The sequence below is a fragment of the Triturus cristatus genome, chromosome 4_2, assembly GCF_964204655.1.
Source record: "Triturus cristatus chromosome 4_2, aTriCri1.1, whole genome shotgun sequence".
NCBI classification, from domain to species: domain Eukaryota; kingdom Metazoa; phylum Chordata; class Amphibia; order Caudata; family Salamandridae; genus Triturus; species Triturus cristatus.
This window is the reverse complement of record NC_140586.1, coordinates 54,185,712-54,211,006: the sequence shown is the minus strand read 5'-3', so window position 1 is coordinate 54,211,006 and position 25,295 is coordinate 54,185,712. Positions and strand designations below refer to the sequence as shown.

General features: G+C 43.2%; 1 protein-coding gene across 7 annotated transcripts in view; it reads right to left on the bottom strand.

Moving 5' to 3' along the window:
- RFX1 (regulatory factor X1) overlaps nt 1–25,295 on the bottom strand; it is a 549,504-nt gene that overhangs the window by 384,520 nt on the left and 139,689 nt on the right. For 6 of the 7 annotated variants that reach the window (XM_085600474.1, XM_085600477.1, XM_085600478.1 and 3 more), the window contains 2 exons: nt 23,390–23,485; nt 21,924–22,019 (listed from right to left, as the gene is read on the bottom strand). In XM_085600474.1, the coding sequence (XP_085456600.1) occupies nt 21,924–22,019; nt 23,390–23,485 (192 nt within the window). Of the gene's footprint in view, nt 1–19,306; nt 19,667–21,923; nt 22,020–23,389; nt 23,486–25,295 lie in introns of all 7 variants that reach the window. The other variant, XM_085600480.1, reaches the window with a different exon arrangement.

The following is a 25,295-nucleotide window of genomic DNA, read 5'->3' as shown; positions in this document are numbered from 1 at the left end:
TGTATCCCTTATATAGCTCAGGGTTTCACATACCAGAGGTTTGAGAAATGTGTCAACCTATTTCGCAGGTCTCTCTAGACTCGAATTTACTCACGAAATAATTGGTCTCCATGGTGGATTAGTGGAGTCCTTATGGATTTTAGGTAGTATGTATATAAGTGGTTTCCTTGGATTTTCGTTTATCATGTATTGAGCTTCATTCTTAGACAGCCAACCTAGTTTTGTTGTAATCAATTTAATCCAATCTTCATCTATTCTTCTATAGTACCCTACATCGGATACTTGGCGTAGGACTTCAGTCTCATACTTGTCACGTTGTAGAATCACTATAGCGCCACCTTTGTCTGCAGGCTTTATGATGATGTCCTGATTATTTGTTAGTTTATCCAAAGACTGTTTTTCATTTTTGGGCAGATTCCATTTTGTAAAGATCTTTTTTTTATCTAATTTGTCAAGGTCTCGCAGAACATTCTTTTCGAATGTTAAGAGCTCCATTGGCATGTTCGTTGAGCTAGGAAAAAAAGTTGATGGATTCTTTAATCCTGAATAGTTTTTTGGCGTTAGATCAAACCTTTCCATAAAAAATATTTTTAGTCTCATTTTTCGGAAAAGTTGTATGATTTCGACATTTGTTTGACCTATATCAAGTCTGATAGTGGGAATGAACGATAAACCCTTTTTCAGTACCTCAATTTCATCAATAGATAACTCATGTTGGGACAAGTTGAAGACCGGGGTATCTTCATCTCCATTCACCAGCGATAGACGTTTCTTCTTGTGGTTATTTCCCCTTGGTATTGATTGGGCGGGTACCATCGCCTGGCTCTGGCTCTTCCGCTGGGTCGTCCGGATCCTCTGTCTAAAAAAGGTGCCGGTTGATAAAACGGTCTTATTTGGTTATCGCGTGTACTGGTTGATGGTTCAGCGTCACCTGAACTTTCCGATGTCGAAGATGCGTCTGAAAAAGTTGTAAATTGTCTCCGACTTCTCCCTCCGTAGGTTCAAAACATCCCAATGTTGGATTGTTGTTTGTAATACTCTTTATACAAGTATGGATAAGTTTTGATTTCACTGAACTTGGCGATATCTTTTTGTAATTTAATTCTTTTGGCGTCTTCTGTGTTCTTTTTAAAGATTTCCAGATTCACTAATAATGCTTGGGCATTTTGTATCGCAGTGTTGTTTAAAAGTGCTTCTTCAAGTTCTTTTATAAGTTCAAGTTCTTTAAGACTGAGGCATTCAGCTGTTTTTATTGAATGAAACATTCAGTCACGAGAGCATTTTGTACCAATATGGCTGAATCCAGCTAGGTATTCAGGTTGGTCAGTAAAAATTACTGGAACATTCCAGTAATTTTTAGTGACCAACCTGAATACCTAGCTGGATTCAGCCATATTGGTACAAAATGCTCTTGTGACTGGATGTTTCAATCAATAAAAACAGCTGAATGCCTCAGTCTTAAAGAACTTGAACTTATAAAAGAACTTGAAGAAGCACTTTTAAACAACACTGCGATACAAAATGCCCAAGCATTATTAGTGAAGCTGGAAAAAGAGAATGTAATCTTTAAAAAGAACACAGAAGACGCCAAAAGAATTAAATTACAAAAAGATATCACCAATTTCAGTGAAATCAAAACTTATCCATACTTGGGTAAAGAGTATTACAAACAAAATCCAACATTGGGATGTTTCGAACCTACGGAGGGAGAAGTCGGAGACAATTTACAACTTTTTCAGACGCATCTTCGACATCGGAAAGTTCAGGTGATGCTGAACCATCAACCAGTACACGCGATAACCAAATAAGACCGTTTTATCAACCGGCACCTTTTTTAGACAGAGGATCCGGACGACCCAGCGGAAGAGCCAGAGCCAGGCGATGGTACCCGCCCAATCAATACCAAGGGGAAATAACCACAAGAAGAAACGTCTATCGCTAGTGAATGGAGATGAAGATACCCCGGTCTTCAACTTGTCCCAACATGAGTTATCTATTGATGAAATTGAGGTACTGAAAAAGGGTTTATCGTTCATTCCCACTATTAGACTTGATATAGGTCAAACAAAAGTCGAAATCATACAACTTTTCCGAAAAATGAGACAAAAAATATTTTTTATGGAAAGCTTTGATCTAACGCCAAAAAACTATTCAGGATTAAAGAATCCATCAACTTTTTTTCCTAGCTCAACGAACATGCCAATGGAGCTCTTAACATTCTAAAAGAATGTTCTGCGAGACCTTGACAAACTAGATAAAAAAAAGATCTTTACAAAATGGAATCTGCCCAAAAATGAAAAACAGGCTTTGGATAAACTAACAAATAATCAGGACATCATCATAATGCCTGCAGACAAAGGTGGCGCTATTGAGATTCTACAACGTGACAAGTATGAGACTGAAGTCCTACGTCAAGTATCCGATGTAGGGTACTAAAGAATAACAGATGAAGATTGGATTAAATTGATTACAACAAAACTGATTACTCTATCAACAAAAGGAGAAGAAGAAGGTTGGCTGTCTAAGAAAGAAGCTCAATACATGATAAACGAAAATCCAAGGACACCACTTATATACATACTACCTAAAATCCATAAGGACTCCACTAATCCACCAGGGAGACCAATTATTTCGGTAGTAAATTCGATTCTAGAGAGACCTGCGAAATATGTTGACACATTTCTCAAAACTCTGGTATGTGAAACCCTGAGCTATATAAGGGATACAATGCAAGCAATTACACTGCTAGAAGGTTTACCATTTGAAGAAGAGCAAGAACTATTAGTTACACTAGACATTGTCAGCCTTTACTCCAATATTCCCCAAGAAGCAGGACTGGAGGCTATTCAAGTGTTTCTGGACAAGCGAGAACGACCTCACAATGTGCCCACCGACTTCATCCTTGAATTAGCCGAGATTTGTCTCAAATACAACTTCTTTACCTTTAACACCAAGCAGTACCTACAAAATAAAGGTACCGCAATGGGATGTCCCTTCGCCCCAGATGTGGCCATAATGTTTATGGCTCTCTTTGAAGACAAATGGATTTATCAGAACAACCCATTTGAAGTCCATATAAAAACATGGCATTGTTATATTGACAACATCTTTATGCTATGGAGAGGAACCCATGAAGAACTGAATGATTTCACCAACTGGATCAATAACAGAAACCCAAACATAAAATTCACGGTAAACTGGAGTAAGAGCAAGATAAATTTCCTTGACCTTTGGATCAGACATGAGGACGGCCACTTATACACGACTTTGTATACAAAAGAGACGGATAGAAATACCTTCCTTGATTTTAAAAGTTTTCACAAAAGAAACCTTCGGTAAAACCTACCATTGAGCCAGTTCCTAAGGATAAGACGAAATTGCACAAAGAAGGAAGATTACTTCAATAATGCAGGAACTTTGGTGAACAAATTATTGGAGAGAAATTACCCCAGAATGCTACTTAAACGGTCCATGAAAAGGGTGTGGTATACGCCTAGGGAGACCCTCCTAGCACCGAGAACAAAAAAGGACGGCATGCCGTTAGTTTGCGTAACTACTTTTTCTGGCCTCACAAACGAGGTGAAAAAAATAGTAAGAAAAAACTGGAATACGGTAAAATGTCTCCAACCTTTTGAGCAGACACCAATCTTTGCTTTAAAGAAAAATAGAAGCATCAAAGATAAGCTGGTACGAGCCAATACAACCATAAAGAAAGAAGTACCATCCTTGAGATCAATGCTGTCTCTTCCACCAATAAAAGGCCATAGAAGATGCGGGCATAGCATCTCATGCGAGAGCACAATTGAAGGTACTGAATTTACTTACAGCAACAAATTCATCAAACATGAGGAGTTTACAAATTGTAATACACACAACGTAATTTATTGCGTAATTTGTCCATGCTCAAAGGCATATATTGGGAAGACGACACAACCGATCAGGAAAAGAATAACGCAACACCGTTCAAAGATAAGATGCAAAACTCCAAATGCACCTATGGTATCACATTGCATCGATGAAGGTCATGGTCCCAATGATATCAAATGGACGATATTTAGACATGTCACTGGCCCAAATATTGAAAGCTCACTATCACGACTAGAAGCTAAAACAATCATGTATTTAGGAACGATAGAAAATGGGCTAAATTAAATGACTGAAATGATACACTGTGGGTAGTTTCTTAGGGTGAAGATGCCACACAGAATAGACATGCCGCTAAAATTGAGGCATATATATATATAATATATATATATACATATATTCTTTGATCTATTCTTCCCATTTGGGACTGGAAAATAAAATAAAATAGTTGCATGGCCAACAAAACTTTTAAGTATCTATTTTCCCATTCGGGACTGTAAATAAATGCATGGCCAACAAAACTCTTAAGTTTTGACCAGCTTACTAGGAGTGAAGCTGTTTCCTTGAAAGGACATTGGCGTAAATAAGGACATGCGTTTGGTCTATTTGTGCCGATCAGTACCGGTAATTTAATGCGGCACTATTGTGTTCCACCTATTATAACGTTATTCACTATCACGTTTCAAACAGTTCATCATTCATAACAACGATCACGGCAAACACGAATGTGTCCACCGGAAGTCAGGCTGTCTTCATCAGACAGTCCCAATCCGGAAGCCAGGCTTATCACGCATGCGTCTATGCGGACCACGTCATTGCCGCTGACGATCCAGGAAGTTTAAATATATTGTCGAACGTCTTCCCGCGTGATACGCGAAATAACGGAAAGGACTTCTTTACTGACCAGACTAGAGGTGGAAGCCGTATACGGGATAAAAGCAGGTACATTGAATGGTATACGTGTATTAGATGCATATATTGAGGAGCACATGGGTGAAGCAGGTGGAGAAATAGAACCGCGTTATATCGATTTCCATGCTACTTTTTCACTAATTTACTCCATTTTAGAAGAAGCTTGATAAGGGGTAGTTCACCAAAAGAGTGTGTGGCACTGCGGTTTAGCTAAAATCACAATAGGCCTCACAATAACTTTCCTCTTTTTCACAAATCAAGTTCCCCAAAAATGCACCTGGTGATGGTGCACGAGTACAGGTGCAGTTATACCAGTATTAAAATATTTCTTTATGATTCCTATGTTTTTCCAGTCCTAAATCGGTACACAACGCCTTTGAAAACAAATTGGATGGATCCCCTTTCTTATTAACTATAAAAGAATGGATTAACGACCGACACGTGGTATAAAGATTTGATACCCATCTGAATAAAATCAAAACGGTACGTTCCAATATATTTGGCCTCTTTAAAGTTTAAAATAACAAGATACTTGATTGAGTTGGGGACTTTAAACTTTACTGTTTATTAATGCAGGCCGTGAAATACTGTCACCATATATCTCCGGCATATGAGAGAACAAATATCTGGGTACGCAAGTTGCAGAATGCAACTCAATGAAAAACAACGATTGTTTTATAATTACTATTTTTTGTAAATATATACACATTTTTATTTTTTTACACAGGCATAATGTCCTACTTGAAAACTACACTGCCCTGATGAAGACCTTCATATAATTATTTTGTTATGGTCCTTCTCAACGAGGGTTGAAACGCATTGGCACTGGAGTATCTGGGTCTACATGGACAAATTTGACTTATTCAATACTGAACATTTTGGGATAGTGAAATTATATATCTATTCTTTGAGTCCATAAAATTGAATATAAAAGTATTCCTGACCTCCAGAGGACCTTGAGTGAAGCTTTATGTTGAGGATCTAACTACTAAGGTTCCAACAATAATGAATAATGTGTAGGACCACCACTATTTAGAAAAGTGTATTTGTTTATTAAGGTTTTATGTCAAAAACTTGTGTCATTGTTGTCTGTATTGTTTATATTGTATAGATGTGAGTAATGAAATGTTTTTTGCCAATAACTGCAATGTTATCTAAAGGGTATGTTCTAAAACATATTGGTTTATGGAACTGAAACAATACTTATAAAGAAAAATATGAGCAATTGCTCAAAGCCCATTGTCAATAAAAAGGACTAATGAGCCAAAAAACAAGAGTCTAATCTATGGTTTCAGACGTATTCGGTTTATATAATTGTTTTGTTCCTTCCTCTGAATTCCGTAATAGAATCACTCCCCTATTACTGTAACCCAGATGCAATGGGGTCACCACCTTCGGCAAAAATTAAGCAAGGGTGTAAAGCACCATTTTATCTGGAAAAGACATCATGTAGGGAGGCGTACAAGATAACACCTGCGACTCACTCACCCTCCGGGCAGATGTTATCGCCACAAGAAGGGCTGTCTTGATCGTAAGCAGCCAGAGGGGACAACTTTGCAGAGGCTCGAAAGGAGCACACATAAGGAAAGTGAGAAACAAATTAAGGTCCCACTGCGGCATATCAAAGGGCGTGAGCCAGCTCCTTTAAAAACCTATTTACAATTGGAGATCTAAAGAGAGAGGGTTGGTCTGGCAGCCGCAAAAAGCAGTTAGAGCAGATAGATAACCCTTAAAAGTACCGAAAGTAAAGCCCTGCTGGGCAAGGATTAGAATGAATAGAAGAACAGCAGAAAGAGAAGCAGAAAGAGGGTCAATAGACCTTTCTGTACAGTATAATACAAACATCTGCCAACAGCAGGCATATACCATCTTAGTGGAGGGCCGCCCGGCCACCAAAATAATGTTGCATACTTCAGGAGGAAGGTCAAGAGCCATCAACTGCCGCCGCTCGATCTCCACGCATGGAAGCGAAGAGATGACAGGTTTGGGTAGAGGACCCTCCCCTGCTGCTGCCACAGAAGATCCTCCCGAAGGAGCAGCCTGATTGGAGTATCAATGCTCATTTTCAGAAGCTCTGGATACCAGACTCTCCTCGCCCAGTCCGGAGCCACAAGAATGACTTGGGCCCGGTCGTTCCTGATCTTCTTCAGAACCCTGGGCAGGAGTGGAATGAGCGGAAAGGCATACGTCAGACCTGAGCACAACTCACGACGAAAGGCCTCGTCTAGCAATAGCCGCCTTGGAAACTCCAGTGCGCAGTAATGCTGACTATGCGCGTTCTCTTCGGAGGTGAACAGATCTGACCAAGGATCTCCCCTGTGCTGAAAGAGACCTTGCTCCAACTTCAACTGGAGACGCCATTCATGATCCTCTAGGCAGTGGCAGCTGAGTTTGTCCGCACTGACGTTCAGAGAACCTGCCAGGTGTTGAACCACCAGGGTTATGCCCTGCTGTTCCAGCCATGTTTAGCGATGCAGGGCCTCTCGCCAAAGGGTCCACAACCCCGCCCGGCCCTGCTTGTTACAGTACCATGTGGCAGTGTTGTTGTCTGTGAACACCTGCACTAACTTCCCCTTGACAGAGGGAAGAAATGCATTCAATGCCAACCGAATCGCTCGAAGCTCCAACAAATTGATGTAGAGCCCCCGACTTCGCCGGAGACCAGTGTCCCCTGATCTCCACCTCTCCCAGATGGCCGCCCCATCCCAAAAGTGACACATCTGTCTCAAATACGAGCTCTGGTTGGGGAAGGGGTCTGCCATTGACCCAATCGCGGTTTGTCAACCACCACTGCAGTTCTCTCGCAGTTCCTTCTGAGATCTGGACCACATCAGTGAGATTTCCTCGATGTTGTGCCCACTGGAACTTCAGATCCCACTGCAGAGCCTGCATACGCCACCTGGCATGATTTACCAACAGGATGCCGGAGGCCACGAGGACCATTAGCCTCAGAGTCAGTCTCACCGAAATCCAGGATAGAGGCTGAAACATCGGAATCATAAACTGAATATCCTGTACTCGGCTGCTCGAGAGTATAGGCCCGAAACTGCACTGTGTCCAGAACAGCACTGATGAAAGGGAGAGTCTGAAGAGTCAGGTGTGACTTAGGCATGTTTATAGACAAGCCCAGCGAATGCAGGAGGTTCTCTGTAGTCTGAAGGTGGGAGACGACAGCCTTGGGCGAGAACACCTTCAACAGACAGTCGTCAAGCTAGGGGGAAGACTGACACCCCTAAGCTGGGCAAATGAGCTGCTACCACCGACATCACCTTGGTGAACACCCAGGGAGCACTGGTCAGGCCAAGGGGAGCACGGTAAACTGGAAGTGCTCATGGCCTACCTTGAACCACAGGTAACGCCTGTGGCCTGGCATGATGGGGATGTGACAATAAGCATCCCGCAGGTCGAGTGTTAAAATCCAGTCTTCTTGGTCTAGGGCAGATAAGACCTGAGCTAATGTAAGCATCTTGAACTTCTCATTCTTGAGGAAGAGATTGACGGTACGAAGATCTAAAATGGGCCGCAACCCTTTGTTCTTCTTCGGAATCAGAAAGTAGGGGGAATAACATCCACTGCCTACTTCTGAATCCAGGACCCTCTCTATAGCTCCCGTGGCTAGGAGAAATGTAACTTCCTCTTGGAGCAATTTTATATGATCCTCCGCCAGCCGTTCTTGATTTGGCAGAATGGGAGAAGGAAAAGAAATTTGGCAGAATGGGAGAAGGAAAAGAAAGGAAAGGCAGAGAATAGCACTCCTGAAGGTTCCGCAAGACCCACTTGTCCAAAGTTATTGAATTCCAGTAGGGGAAATGATGATGATGGATTCTCCCACCAACTGGAATGGTGTGGTCTTGCAGAGTCAGACTAGGAGTGCTTGAAGGCTGTGGAGGACAGGGTGGCCGACAACTTCTGCCTTGCATCCCTTGGACGGAATGAACCGTGTCCACGTCCCCTCACAACTTGGGACATCTGCGCAGGACGGTGGCTGGGATAGGGCAGATGCAGCTGTAACCCCCTGCCATTGCCACGAAAGGGGTGAAAGCTAGACTGGCCACGAGGTTTAAAGAAGAGTCCCAAGGATCTGGCCATAGCACGAGAGTCCTTGAACCGCACTAGGGCAGAGTCTGCCTTGTCCTCAAAAAGACGGGATCCATCAAGCGGCATGTCGATCAAGTTTGCTTGGCCATCGCTCGAGTAGCCAGACGTTCTAAGCCAGGAGTGGCGCCGCAAGGTCACTGTCGATGAAATCGCTCTGCCCAGCGAATTAGTCGTGTCAAAGCCACACCTATGGTGAATTTTGCTGCATCTCTCCAGTCTGTAACTGCCTGAGTGAGCATAGCCCGGGTCTCACCCGGGACTTGTGGCAGCACTTGTGCAATCGTCTCTCAAAGGGAATTGGGAAAATGGCCCAATAAGCATGCAGTATTTACCAACCGGAATGCAAGGCCAGAGGAAGAAAACAACTTCCCAAGTGATTCCTGCCTCTTGGATTCCCTATACGGAGGGGCAGAAGGGAACGCACCCTGGGAGGTAGAAGCCTGCACCACCAAGCTCTCAGGGGTGGGGTGTTGGCTGAGGAACTTTGTGTCACCCAAAGCCGGGTGATAGTGGCATGCAATTGTCCTATTCACAGGAGCCCCAGTGCTAGGTTTGGACACGTGCCTCTAAGGACATCAGTAAGTGTCTCATTGAAGGGCAAAAGGGGTTAAGAGGTGGAAGCCCCAGGCTGAAGCATTTCGGTCAAGAGATTAGTCCTGACATGCACAGAGGGGAACTCCAGTCCAAGGACCTCGGCTGCTCTCCTGACCACCATGGCATGACATACCCCCTCCCCCAAAGCCACAGTTGGCGGAGAGAGCATGCCAGTATCTGGGGAAGTAACCAGTCCACTGGCCTCCCCAAGTTTCCCATACCAGTCCATCTGCTCTGCAGAAATATCCTGTTGTTCTAAAGGGTCCATAGACCCCTCCCACTCCTCTCCCGTGTCTAAAGTACCATTAAAATGTTCAGGCAATGACAAAGAACCCCTGGGTTCTATCGACGTCTTAATCAGGCTCGAACGACAGCGTTCCGACTCCGTGTCGTCGGGGATAAGGATGGGACTGGGACCACCGGTGGGCACCAGCATCCGCGAATGCACTAACTTTGGGTCTGACGCCGGGGAAGATCGCGATGGCACCACCGGCGCCATACCGGATCAGATACCCGAGGCCCCAGTGTCGCAGTGGCCGGAGCCAGTGGCATCTAATCTGATGGGGCCCCTTCTGACCCAACGGGCCCGAGGGCTCACCAAAAGGGTCGGCCCGCTCAAACACGCAGAGCATGGCCGCGTAAAATTCTTTAATTTGATTGGGGGTTGCTCCAGCTCCCGGAAAGGGAGGGAGGCTCAACATTGACCCTGCAGAGCCGTGCCTAGAGTGCTAGTACTCCTTACTTCGTTCTTCGACAGACGACAGTTGAGGCAAAGACGAAGTCCGCTTTGGACTTATTCTTTTTCTTATGCCGATTTCCCGAGTGTCCAGATGACCTCGAGTGAGAAGAAGAGGACTTGGGGCTCCGGGAGCAGTCTTGCAACCTCCTCTTCTTCAAACCCGACCGGGACCATCCCAGGGTCTCGCTGGATGGCGTCAACTGCCGAGCCACAAGGAGTTTCATAGCCCGCTCTCGCAAGGCCTTCAGAGCCATAGTCCGAGCACGACTTTGAGTCGTGGGCGCGCTTAAAACATCAAAGACAGAATAGATAGGGGTCGGTTACCGACATCATGCAGTTACAGGCACCGCACGGTTTAAACCCGGTCTTCCTCAAAGAAACAATTATGAAGTCGACAAAAGTCAATAAAGGCCTGTCAAAAAGTGACAGGGGGTAAGATCTTCTCTGGATCGGCACCCAGGGGCGCGGAAAGAAAAGAACTGACATCCGCACCCCCGGGTGGTGCCAATTTAGATGACTGCAACATCATACCCGACGCTAACGACGCCGTCACGCAGAGCCAAATGGAGCCAACAGATGGTGCGTGCTAGGGTATTGCTCAAGCAAAAGTTTCCGGATCCAGCCTGACACCTGGGAAATTCAAAGGTAAAGAATTTGCAGCTAGAAGTCTCTATCATGCTGGAAGATAACTCAACATGTTTCCTCCGAATGTGGTGCTGACTGGTAGATCACTTCTCTACCAGATAAGGCGCTACCATAGGTAAGTAACTTATTGATCTGATAGAGACATCTAGCCGCATATTCCTAACCTTTCAATTAAATACCTAAGCAATACTATCCCCTGAGGAGGGTCTGCGAACTGACCCTTCAAAGATCCATGACTAGGACTAGTCGGTCTATTATAAGAGAGAGAGAAGGAGTGACCGGCTGCTAGGAAGGTAGGTGCGAAAAGAAGACATTCCATCAGAAATATTGTGGAAAAATTATACGGAACTGAAGTCCGTAACTAAAGAAGAACATGGGAAAGACACCCATGGTAGAAGAATAAGGAGCTGCTGGAAAGAACACTTTGTATAATCATAATACTACATAGCTCCCCAAATGGTAACCGGACCATTAGTGGACGGGGATGAATGCCAAGGACAAAAGTTAATACCTCTGACTCAAAGATCCTTGCCATAGAAAGGAGCAATGTAGACAGCACCAATCAATGCTTTGAGAAAAGCAGTGGGAACAATAACAACAATTATGGGCATAGACCACTTGTGGTGAGAGGAAACACTTCGAGAGAGAAGAGAGCCTGCTGGGACTATTCAACGTAGAGCCCACAGAGGAGAAAGGGTTAGCAATTGCAAAGCAACAAACAAGTGAAGGTCTCTCTAGGACACGAGAAAAAGCACAGCGACGTAAGCAAAAATGTAATTAATCGTAAGAAAGGCAGAATAACATGACTGTTTATAGAGATACCTATATAAAAGAATGTATCAAATATATATATAAAGGTATACCTATACATACATTTATATACATATACGCTGTATAATAAAATATTTCCAAGAAAGGTACATATAAACGTTCACAACATCGGTCATTGACCGAAGCTGTTACAACAGCGAGCTGGCAAACAGCCACATGGTACCGTATAAAAGAACAGAGGGAGTGAAGGTATCACAGACCTCAGAAAAATAAAAGCAATTAGACAGAAAACAACACTACAGACTGAATGGTTACAATCAGGTGACCAAGAGATAACTGAAAAAGAAAACAGCAGGTGAAAAACAACCTTGCTAGAATAGAGAAATGAAGACCACTATCTGGGACTGTAAACAGATCGAGTTGAACAAAGGCCAACACAGGGAAGGCCTATTCAGATAACCAGTCTCCGTCCTTAAGAAATGATATCAGACAGAAAAAGGGACATGGTTGAAGCAGCTGATAAAAGACAGAGTAAATGTTTGATTTGTTCAGCATTCCGTCCATCATCTGTTCTTTTTCCATTTGTCGCCCTAAGTGGGAAGGGTATGCCCAGGCATGGGTCCCGTGCTTGCTATGCCACCAGATTCAAGATAGCCTGGCTGATGAGGGGTGATATCCCTAAACCAGTCCCAGAATGATTGCTCCTGGTCCAGGGAGGACCTGGCCTTGCTGTTTGGGCTGGACTGTTACCATGGGGAGCAGGGTCAAGACCGATTTGCATATGGCTGGGTGCGCATTGAAACGGCATGCCGAGCAAATAAACAATAGATTGAACCCAGATCTGTGACTGGAGTGAATGTTTGATGTGTTCAGCATTCCGTCAAACATCTGTTATTTTTGCATTTGTCGGCCGAAATAGGAAGGGTATGTCCAGATGTGGGTACCGTGCTCACTGGGACACTGGATTCAAGCCAACCTGGCTGATGAGGGGTGATACCCAAAAACTGGTCCCAGCATGCTTGTTTCTGTTCCAGCAAGGGCCTGGCCTGGCAGTTTGGGCTGGACTGTTCTCATGGTGAAGACTCATTTGCATATGGCTGGGTCCAAACTGGAGAGTCAAAGGTGAGCATAAAATTGACGGATTAAACCCAGATCTGTGACTGGGGGTGAATGTTTGATTTGTTCAGCATTCCGTCCATCATTGGTTCTTTTTGAGAAGGAAACCTGAGGCAGACATTATTTTGGTCTACCCAGAAGCTCAAACCTAGCCCACACATTAGCTCCATCTCTGTCCTTGAACCTCCCTAATTGTTTCTTCAGATATCTGTCAGACTCGTAAATGTTGCTAGAATCTGGAAGGCAAATCACTCAAACTGTGCACTTGTCCATTCAAGATTCCCTACCACCATTGTAATGACACTTAAAAAAGCGTTCATATAGTGACACAAAGGATGAGGAGACAATTTCCTTGTTTAAAGAGGAAAATAAACTCCCTACTTCTGTAAGAACGAGAAACATCCTAAAGATGTTGAGTGAAAGTAAATAAATTACTTTCTAAGGCTCTGTACCTGAACAAAAGCTCAAAACAGGCCCAGCTCTGTTAGTGAATCCTTGCATATCAGAGCCAGGATAATTAACTGTCTCTGACTGCTATCAACTCTTGGAAAACTGAACTTCTGGATTCCTCAAAGGAACAATAATAACATTAGTATATGGAAAAGGTGATGCCTATATGCAGCATTCATTGTTTTTTTTTCTATTTTGGGGTGGGGGGAGAACTGAAGTGGGTATTTTATTTAGGTAAATATGTTTTATGGAGCTGACTTTTAATAATGGATGGCTTAATCCCTACAAAATGTTGCATTTTTTCTTTATGAGAGTTTTCAAAAATGAAATTTATATCTACAAAAATGTGCTCTTTGATACCGCTCAAAGACAAAAATATTCTAATGTTTCTGGGTATCAAAGAATGCCTCACAGTGGAGAAGAAAACGAGTTACTTACTGTAACTTCAGTTATCCAGTATTGGTATCTTTCATAGATTCACATGCTTAGAATCATCCCCGCCAATGAGGTGGGAGTCTCGCGGTACAATAAAATATATACATAATAGTCATAAAAAACATTATACAATAGGCTACTATGGACAGTAAAGTCACTACATTAGCCTATCTTAGTCCTTTTGTAAAAAGAACCAATTCTGGAACACAGCCAATCAGGCTCCAGCACCCTCTTAGAACACTCCAAAGAGAGGCAAACCCTCAGATTTTCGTAGCACAAGTGACAGTAAGTATGTAATAGCAATCAGGTAAGCCTCTCCAGGGAGGAGGGTGGGTCGCATGTCAATCTATGAAAGATACCAATACTGGATAACTGAAGTTACAGGTAAGTAACTTGTTTTCTTATCCAGTATTGGGGTATCCTTCATAGATTCACATGCTTAGAGTAAGAATAGTTAGCAGTAAATATCCTTAGTTGTATAGCGGATGGCGGGTATCATAAGAAACACAATAGATACCTCGTAATACCAATACAGCAATGCAATATAACATTCTAACCCTAATAGGGGAAAGCATTATATACATACATATATATATATATATATATATATATATCAGGCTCAAAACTTCATCCTGAGTAGGAAAATGAAGGGACCGCACTCAATCGCGCCTTTTTTCCACTGTACAAAAGTGCCGCAAGTTTAACACAGTTATATCCTGCTATACACATTAAACTTCCGGTGCAATCTGCTTGTTTAAGTAATGCATGCAAGTGGTGTTGTCGGTTCTGATGAGAACTGTTGACCCTTGAATCCTTAGGAGAAAAGACTGCAATGCCAGGAAAATGGCTCGAAGCTCTAAGAAGTTGATATGCATTTTTGCCATCGCAGCGGACCACTTTCCTCTTATGCAAAGATCTTGAAGGTGAACGCCCCATCCTTCTAGGGAGGCATCTGTAGTCAGAATTAACTCCGGCAGAGAAGGAAGAAAAGTAAGCCTGGTTGAGACATTCTTGGAGCGCAGCCACCAAAGCAGCGCTTCCCGCATAATGGGAGTTATTTTCACTAAGTCATCGAACGACCATGAGATCTGCAGCCATTGACGGTCTAGTTCCTCCTGGATAGGCCTCATCCTTAGACAGGTGTGAGGTACTAACAGTATTGCTGATGATAGTATTCCCAGGAATGATTTGATGATTCTCACAGAAGCGAACTGACTTCTTTGAAGGTCTGATGCCAGAGAAATCAGACGTGATTGCCTTTCTTTGGACAAGAATGCCTTGTCCTGGATAGTATCCAAGACTGCCCCCAGAATTTGAATACTTTGAGAAGGTTGAAGAACTGATTTTTGGATGTTGAGGGACAGTCCTAGGGATTGAAACAGTTGAAGATATGTGGACGTTGCTCGAGAGGCCTGCCGAAAAGAAGGGGCCTTTATTAGCCAATCGTCCAGATAAGAGAAAAGTTGTATGCCTTGAAGTCTGAGGTGAGCTGCCACCGGGGCCAGGAATTTTGCAAAGACTCTCGGGGCTGAACGTAGACTGAAGGGGAGGACTTTGATTTGAAAGTGAGCACCTGCAACAGTGAAACGGAGAAATTTCCGATGTTTGGGATGAATGGGGATGTGGAAGTATGCATCCTGAAGATCCAATGTTGTCATGACATCTGCATGGTCCAGAAGCTGAAGGATTTCTTGGAGCGTGACCATGCGAAAGGATTTCTTTTGAAGATATTTGATCAGCTTTCTTAAATCCAGGATAGGTCTCCATTCCCCTGATTTTTTCTTTACTAGAAAAAAGCGGGAATAAAACCCTTTCCCCACTTGCCCCTTTGGAGAGCATGGGTTTTGCCTCCTTCCAGAGAAGAGCAAGATGTGGTGGATGTTTCTTTAAAGGTGGGTGAGGAGGAGGGATGCTGACGAATTCTAGGGTGTGCCCAAATTTGAGAATATCCAAGACCCACTTCTCGGTCGTCAATCGTTTCCAATTGTTGAGATGTTGGGATACATTCGGAATCCTGGAGATAAGGTGTGAGCTGCTGCAGGTGCAAGGAATTAGTCACTGTTTTCTAGCAGAATCCCTGCCCTGTTGAGGCTGTCGACTTCTATTCTGCTGTCTATAAGCGGCAGCCGGAGGGTTTCTCTAGGACTGCTGCTGTTGCTGCTGTTGATAGTTATATCTTCCCTGATAGCGTTGGGACTGGTATCTATAGCCACCACGAACGGAATAAGATCCTCTACCCCTGGATCCCCGAAAAGGAGTCTTCCTATATTGTAAGGTGCCAAGGGCTCTGGCAGTGTCAGTATCTTTTTGATGTCTTGCAGAGCCTCATCTATATGTCTGCCAAAGAGCGCATCTCCATTGAATGGTATGTCCAAAATCTTTGTTTGGACCTCAGGGCGAAAGGTGGTAGATTTCAACCATCCCTAACATCTGAGGACTGCCACTCCAGCTAGTTGACGAAAACCTAAAGAGGCTAGGTCCATATCAATTATTTTGGATGCAGCCCCTTCTCCTTCAAGGAGAATTTTCCTTGCCTCCTGCTTCTTATAATCAGGTAAGAAGTCGAGATATGGAGCAATGTCCGACCATAGTTGGCGGTCATATCTCCCCAGAATTGCCAGGGAGTTTGTGGCACGAACTGAAGCACCCGCCATGGTGGTGAATCGCTTACCGATGTTATCAAGGCGCCTCCCATCCTTATCCGGTGGTGCTATAACAGGAATGGATGGATTCCGAGACTTACGTTGAGCAGCCTGTGAAATAACGGAATCTGGTCTAGGATGACCAGACAGGCAAGCAGGCGCATTATCTGGTGCTTTGCATTTTTTATCGATTCTAGGAAGGATCGCAGGCACTGAAAATGGATTTTTCGTTATTTTAGTTCCTTCTTCCCAGATATGATCTATTATAGGGATAGAACGGACAGACTTTCTACTCTGGTCTTTAAAATCGTAAAGGAAACAATCTGTTTGCTTCACAGATACTGGAAGGTGAAACCGGGTTGCTGCCCTCTCCATAATTGCATGAAAACCTCCAATATCTTCAGGAGGGGAATCTACTGCCTGAGGAACTGGCGAAGATGGCGTAGGGATCAAGTATGCATCCCATTCATCTACAGTCGTGGGCGAATTTGGTAGTTCCTCATCCTCTGCAACAGTATCGTCGTCATCATCATCCTGGATTGAATGATGCACAGGTAAAACATCCTGAGGTTCATCAATAGGGACAGACAGACCTGCGATCTGCAAAACAGGAGGCGAAGTAGGTTGTGTTGGAACAGGCTCTGCTGGTGGAAAACGCGTATGATAGTCCCTTAACATAGCTGTCAGGTCTTGCACAAAGGCAATAGGCATTTGCACCATAGGTTCCTGCTGCAATGGGGTCTCTTGAGGACCTCGTAATGACTCACAAGGCTCATAGTACTCTTCCTTATCTTCTTCATCCTGATATTTAATCCAGAGTTGAGAAGGATTGCGTGCTAGGCTTAAAAGCCCAACATCCTCTGAGTCTTCAAGATAGTGACTAGGAGGCAAGGGTGAAATATGAGAATCGTCCTGGAAATAGTTTCTTGAAGATGGGAACGTCGGTGATAGTTTCGAGGTAAAAACTGGTGTAATCTGTAAAGATGTAGGCCTCTTACGCTTCAGCGTCGACTAGGGTGTACATAGATGGTGTTTCAGTTCTCATCCTCAACGAGGTGGGCGTCGACGAGAAATGACTAGTCGTCGTCACTGGTACCGTCAACGGCGACGAAGCAGGCAATGTTATTATCGTCAACGGCGCCGCAGTCGACGGAGCGATCGTCGACGGCGGGATGTTCTTCGTCAATAAAGAGGAAGCACTCACCATCGACGGTGCTTTTTTCGACGTGAAAGGAATCCTGATAGATTCAGGGTGTGTTTTTTGCTGTTTTGAAGCAGTTTTCAGTGAAATTTTTCCTTTTCCACCCGTTTTCTCCTCTGAAGAAAATGAAAGCTTCTCTTTTCTAGAGGAAGAGTGACCAGTCTCAGAGTGAGGCTTCTTCAAGGTCTTACTCTGTCGCTCAGGGGGATCATCAGATCTATCCCTCTTCTTGGCTAGAGGGATGGACACCTGAGGACTCACACTGCCATCATCTCCTGAAACGACGTTAGATGTAGTTTTCAACTTCTCAAGCCAAACCAGCAATCTTCCTTCTCTGTCTATCAAAGTCTTGGCAGGAAATGTTCTACAAATTCTGCAGTCTTTAACTTTGTGAGCCGGATAAAGACAATAAATACATTCTTTGTGGGATCTTCAAAATGTAGTCTCCTCTTCCCACATGAAGAACAAGGTAAAAACAAGCTTTTCTTTGAAGTATCTGACATAGCTACTCACAAAGTTCAACCAAAGGTGAAGAAAACTGAGCAGAGTTCAGGGAGACTCTCTGTCACACGACGTGCAGTAGAAAATCTGAAGGTTTGCCTCTCTGTGGAGTGTTCTATGAGGGTGCTGGAGCCTGATTGGCTGTGTTCCAGATTTGGTTCTTTTTACAAAAAGGACTAAGATAGGCTAATGTAGTGACTTTACTGTCCATAGTAGCCTATTGTATAATCTTTTTTATGACTATTATGTATATATTTTATTGTACCGCGAGACTCCCAACTCGTCGGCGGGGATGATTCTAAGCATGTGAATCTATGAACGATACCCCAATACTGGATAAACACAATACTTGGGGGTGAAACAAAATCAGTCTGCTTTCTAATATACAAAGATCAGGTTTAGAAAAGTAGGTAAACCAGCTCTTGAAAAGCTGACAAATTTATACAACACTGGTACTTCCAATGCAGAATTGTCAGTTTTTATCACATAACTCCAGGAGCCTACACCCTCACTACCCTTAACATGCTTACTTATATTACACCAATTCCTTCTTGCACTTCTGCACTGATCATACATCCCCTCCTTCATCATAGTGTACCTTCCACCACGTACATTTGCACAATCAGCCACACAATCGCACACAAATTATTTATCGATCTATGTGAACAAGAATGCTAAAATGAAGGATTACAGTTACAAGGAATTCAAAATGAAGAATCATATTGCTGAATTTTTCACTTTATATTAAATTAACACTAAGGAAGAACTCATAATAAAGAACACCATAATGACAAAAGTATGCCGGCAACAATAGCCCTATCTCACAACTGGATACAATTACTCTATGTTAACTCTAGTTCTACTCACTTTAAGATGGAACCCCACACTTACCCCTACCCCTGCACCCGCCCCTCAACTATATCTAATGGTACACCTATTTTGATACATTGTCTATCTTTATATATGAACCTTAATCATTTTTTTATTTGCCTCTTTGCCATTTTTCAAAATCGCAAATGTACATTACTTTAATGTTTTTCATTTTATCATTACCCCTCAAAAAACATATCTTAATTTTAACATTGCCTCGTTTCAGATTTGTAATTATGGTATTTCTTCATTATGATTTATTTGTTTTCACATTATCTAGAGTCTACACTTCATCCCTCTGAAGCCTAGACATATAAAATATGGAGCAATATATCTGAATGTGTGTTGATTGCTGTAGTGGACGAGGAATAATCCACATGCGGTTTCTTCTTGGCATGGGTTGAGGTTCCCTTCACCCCAAGATGTAGCAAGTTTTTTTAACTCCTTGTTGACCTGGCTGTGACCTACTTTAAGGGCTGTAGCTGATGTTCCGAACACTAGCACCTGAGGCAGCCTCTGCACCTCGACTCTCTGATCTGGCCTTTCAGAGTTGGGTACCAGCATCTGTTCCATCACCACTTTTTGCTGGGGTAGAACTCTGACCAGCTCCACCCACTGCTCTGAGCCAGACTGCAGTGACTGTAGGTAGTGCAACCGGTGCTCAGCGCCTCTCAGGCTGCGGCAGACTAACTGCTGTGTCGCTACACTGCTCTCTAACTTGTTTGACTGCTCTGAGGCTGGCAGCTGCTGCAGTTCCTCCTCCTTGTTCTTCAGCTTCTGCTCTTCCTTCCTTTTCATACCCATAAAGGGCACCTGACTGACTGAGCTCTGTATGATAAAAAAAGAGAAAGATGAAGTCCACACAGTCCAGGAAGATAGCAGCTAGGGTGAGAGGCAAGTGATAGTGAAAAGAACTCTAAGTTTAGGAAGACATCATTAGCTAATGAACAATCTTTCCTGCTTTACACATCTCTATGAAGAGGAAAGCATCTGCCATCCCTAAGTGGGTTGCAGGAACCCACCTTTCAAGTACAGGAATTAAAATCCATATTGTTACTTTAGGGTTGCACTCTATTTCATCATGCATATCATTTCTGCACTACTGTTTCTATCTCAGTTGTGTTAAAATGAACAAAGAAATCTTCAATGGAAATGTTGAATATATGTCCTGGGTGTTGGGTTTGTGGGAAATGTGTTGGAAACTGGAGGTTTATGATCAAATGCGTGACAGATGCAATGTTTTGAGCTTTTAAGCTTTTGTGCTAATGGATTAATTTGATCATGTTCACCATGAATGCAGCAAGTTGCTTTCTTTAGAAGGAAGATGTGTGTGGTTTGGACCGTTTAGGATCCGGCTCATACCCACGACATAGAGATTTATAATCTTACTGATTATAGATATATAACTTTGATTTACAAAGCACAAAATTCCCAGAATAAATTAAAACACATTCTAGAAAACATTTATGTGAAAATCACACAGGATGAGGGCAGAGAGGAATATGAAATCATCTACATAGAATGATTAATGTACACACTTATTGGCAAACAAACAAGTGAACATCCAGTTGGAGGAGGGAAGCAAGAAATGTAAGTTTACCAGCAGAGAATAGTTAAAGATTGCTAGGTTTACACTGTAGAACAAATCAGTTAATACTCAAAAGTTGCAAGAATTGAGATAACCTGCACAGTTCTAGTTCAATTCAGTCACTCTCTAAACCATTAGTGAATACCCAATGGACAGCAACATAAAAACTTGGTTTACTAATCCTCAGCATGCTGGCCCATGCAATTGCTATGAAGTAGAATAGAAACCACCGCAAATGTTTTCTTTGACTGCCATTTTTCAAACTACTGAAGAAAAAAAAGGTCTGATTTCACTGTCATATAAGAGTCATCTCTGCCGCGTCAAAAAGTTCTCACATTGTACAATTGAATGGATGAGCCTTTTGGTCTCTAATGTACTTCTCTTTTTAGCCTGCACTATACGTTGCAGGATGCAGCAGCAACCAAAAATAATTCAGTATTTAGATTCCTGGTAAATCTAGATATTTATAGGAGGATGACTACGATGCAACATGTGTCTTGTATCCACACCTGCTTGGCAGACGGAAGGGACTGAAGTTTTACTGCTGTATGGAACGTTTTGAATAGAACAATCTGACCTTCAGTAAGAATAATGAACTTTAAATTGCACTCCTTGCATTGTACATATAATGTGTTTTATTCTATCATAACAAGATAAAAGGGAAACAGGAAAATTGTTGTGTAAGGATGGGCTACACTGGACTTATCTAACTACTGCATCTTTTCTGAACATATCTATTAAACTTTTTTATTGATGTTGTTTAATTTGATCTAACATTTTAAACTTTTATATCAAATAATATACATACTGAGAAGTTTAAATGATATACTTGATTATATATATATATATAATCATAAAACTGGATTTCGATTAGTTGTCCCAGCTAAAGCCTTTGTAATGAATATGCACCAGGAGGACAACATCTAAAAGGATAGTTGCTTGTAAATTTAGCTTTCTTGTCTAGCAAATATTGACTGAATTTATGAACGCTGACTAGTTCTGCCTTTGTGCAGGATTTCTCTAACACGTAACAAAAGAAAATAACTTCATACATGCCAAAACAACAGTTGATGGTCTGAAGAGGCATTCCCTTAATATCCTTTCCCTGGTGGTGCATTTGATTCTACAGACTATGCGGTGCTTTCTAAGCCCTATTTTGCTTTTTGAGATATCGTTTTCACTGCTTTTTCCCTGTAAACAAACGTCCTTTGGCGCACTTCCTGTATTCCTCACATACCAGGCATATCTTGCTATACACATTAACTTCAGTGGCGTCAGCCACCTCTTTCAAAACTGTTTGCTGCTTGTAAGATTCCCTGTGATTTACAAGGCAACCTGCCATCGGTAATGTACTCCGTCACCAAGGAGGAACCCTTACCCTTGCAATGAAGTACACTGCCTGAGACATACCTACAGCCCCCTCCAAAGAGAAGTCTGACATCCTGTGAGGCATACTACCTCCATTGAGGCACCATATCCCCACGAAAGGTGCCCTACCTCCTGTGTGGTATGCACCGGCTGCAGGCCTTGTACCGCCAACTGCTGTACCGGGCTGGATTTAGGAACCTGAGTTGTGGACTGCACAACCGACCTCTGAGGAAGCAAACAAGACAACAGGACTCATGAAAACAAAGACATTGCACACATTTAACAGTTCAATGAAGACAAATAGAGATGGAATACAGTGCACGAAGATTCCCCATCAAAGTCAGAGGGAGGGTGGAAGGTGGGTGAGCCCTGAGGGGGTGTGCAGTGACTGGAGAAGCTTATCAGGTAGAAGGGCTTTCCCGTGAATACCTGCATTCTGATTGATGAAGCTATGGAAAGAGGCTGAGGCATAGCTACCAATAAAGCAGCAGCTGCAGCGGAACAGGGACTCAGCTGCATAAGGAGATCCACTGAACCACAATTATTCAAGTCATTTACTGCCCAAGAAAAACACAGTAGTGAATTGGTGGAATCTTTGAATTAATTTCAACCACTAGTAATCACTCTCAGCCGCATTCCAACCCATTGTTTTCCCTCACTGCGCCACTGCAGATATCAACCAACCACATGTAATCAGCCTTGGTTTGCTACAAAATGTGCCATTGGCTCTGAATAAAAGTACAAGCAAGCCCAGGCCAGTTTTGGCCTATCAAGACCTAAGTGAGGGGCAACTTTAATCACAAGGTTTGTACTACCTAACAAGGCGCAGTGAAGTCCATTTACCTTGCTAGCCTTAGGGTCAATGCAGCGTAGCTACCCAACTGTACAAGTGGTAGGTAGGAAGTCTGCAATGGAGGTCAACATCCTGGTTGGAGAACCTAGTTGGAGAGGGAAGATCAGCTGGGAATACATGAGTGGTCATTTTGAAAGACCTACTCAGAAAGACAGAATGTCATAAGAGAAGGCATGTAATCTGAAGGAGATTCTCAGAATGGGAGCATCTTCATAAAATCCTCAAAGATGGTGGTCTCTAGCACTCCGACTAGAGCATCTGCTCAGTTTGAGATGGTCTGTGGGGTAATTCTGTGCGTTGGCAAAGAGGGGAGTCAATAGGGGCACACATGCTTTGTGGATGAAGGAGCAGAAAGTGAAGGAGTATTTCAGAAAATGAAATGTTGCATTAAACTACTATGTGCTGACTGGATGAGTCAACATAGAGAAACCCTTGCAGGGAAAGTCTGCACTCTGAATAGATGAGCAGGGTATACAGATGGAATTATACAATGTATAACTGCATTCCAGTACAATACTGTCATCTGCTGAGAGTTGCTAGTGCTGTGATTGAAGGGCTGCCTAGGAGACAAGGAAGGTCTGCACAGAACACATTTTTTGATTGATTAGGTGGGGACTGGGCAAAGTACATTCTTCAGAGTGACCATATTCTGATTGGAGGCACAACTCAAAGAAGGTTCTGCAATAGCAGTTGGTTGGGAATCATCAGGTGACGCACAGCCTGGTCCACAAAGTTTCCATACCTCTTGTGTCACAAGTACTGGCTGGACTCCATGCACCTGCAGCTGCTCCAGGGGTCCTGGTTTGGAGGCTGAGATGTGGCTTTGCACCGTGGATCTCTAAAACACAAAAAGGAGATCGTCAGAGTTGCAGAACATCAGATCCTCTGTTGGTCACCTTCTAAAAGCAACAATATGGATGGGAATCAAGTGCCTACAATATAATTTCTTACATTTTCCACAAAGTCTGCTTTACATGCCCAATGCCTGGCTCATCAGCCAAACATCAAACAGTGGTGCATTGAGAGTATTCCATAGAAATGTACCCTTTGATAAGACAGCATTTCTACCACTACATGTCCTATACGTTTATTCATTGTGATCTAAACGACTCAGGTAAGCATACTAATTCATTGGGAGAAAATTCACAATGCAAAGCGAATATAGACCCATTGACAAAAAGCCTAGTGAATACACAGTACTCTGCTGAGCACCCAGCTCAGATAGTAGGGTGGTATTAGGAATGCCTGGTCGCACAGAGAAAGTCCGTGTTCACTGGTTCTAGAGGCAGTCATGCCAGCAGGCATCATGTAATTCTAGATCAGCAATAAATTGCATGATGTAATCAATACCTCCAAAAAAAGCTCATTACACAAGTTCAGAAAAGCAACCATACCTAATTCAAATGGCTAATAAATCTGAAATTAAATTCCGCTGTCAGTGACTACCTGGCAACTATTCTGCTTTGTCAGCCACGAAAGTACCAGAAGTCCAAAGCCTGCTTTTTACTGCATTTCTCTCTCCATCGGGGCATTTTCTTTGAATTCATAAATAGGAAAATGTCTATGCCATTGCACAATATCCCGGAACACATTTTTTAAAATTGTAACATTTTCACTTTTGAAGATATGTTTGTAAAGAAATCATGCCTTTTAAAAGGCATCATTTACGTTTTTTAAACCATTGTAAGCTGTCAATTATTACCTACTGAAAACATTTGGCTGACTGAGGAACAAAAAAAAACAGGTAGGAAATTGTGGCATAGGGAATACATTTTGCGGGGCGAGAGACATTTTGTATCTGTCCTAGAGTGTTCTGCTGTGTCATTCAGCAGATCATTGCTAGGTAAAAGAGTTCAGAATGCTCACTCCTTTTTTTCTATTCACCTAGTTTTTTGGGGAGGGAGAAAGAATGTTGATGTCTTTAAATTAGATGTACACAAAAGAGAACCAGAATAGTAACCAGGTAACTTTTCCGCCCCATCATGGGAACAGTAGGATAAAGTAGCAAGGTAATCTGGAACAGAGGAAGGAAAACCAGGAAAAAGAAGACTTGTTGAGGAACTTTAGTAAAAGGCGAAAGATTTATTCGTTTGACTTGTTGGTGAACTTACCACCTCCCCGGAGCAGAAATCAAATCACCAAGGGGGTCCATTGTGGACCTTCAGGCCCAGGGGACCACCACCATCCATACCAAATGTCATGAAAGGCGGGGGGCTGCGTGGCCCCCCTGCAAGAGCCCTAGATGGCCCTGAGGACCACCCCCCCATGGCCAGGCTCCAGCAATGTCCCAGGGTGACATTGCAGTTTGCTGTGGCTTCTCCCACCAAGCCATAGCAAACTGTGGTCCGCTTCATGGAAGTGAGAGCATGGAAAATGCTCTCGCTTCCATGAAGCGGAGCAGAATTGCTTTTAGACAGAGGGAGCTGAATGTTAGCAGCTCCCTCTGTCCAAAAGCAATTACGGCTCCCTCATGAGGAGGGGAGCTGGCAGGGACTGCGGGGGCCAAACGACCTGGCCATGCCCCGGAGGATGGGGTCGAAATAGGCCCTCCCTTAAAAAAAAAAAAAAGATAAATAAAGTCCTGGCCTTGGGGGATGGGGGTCCACGGGGCGAAATTGGCCTTAGGATGGGGGGCACGCTTCCCCCCT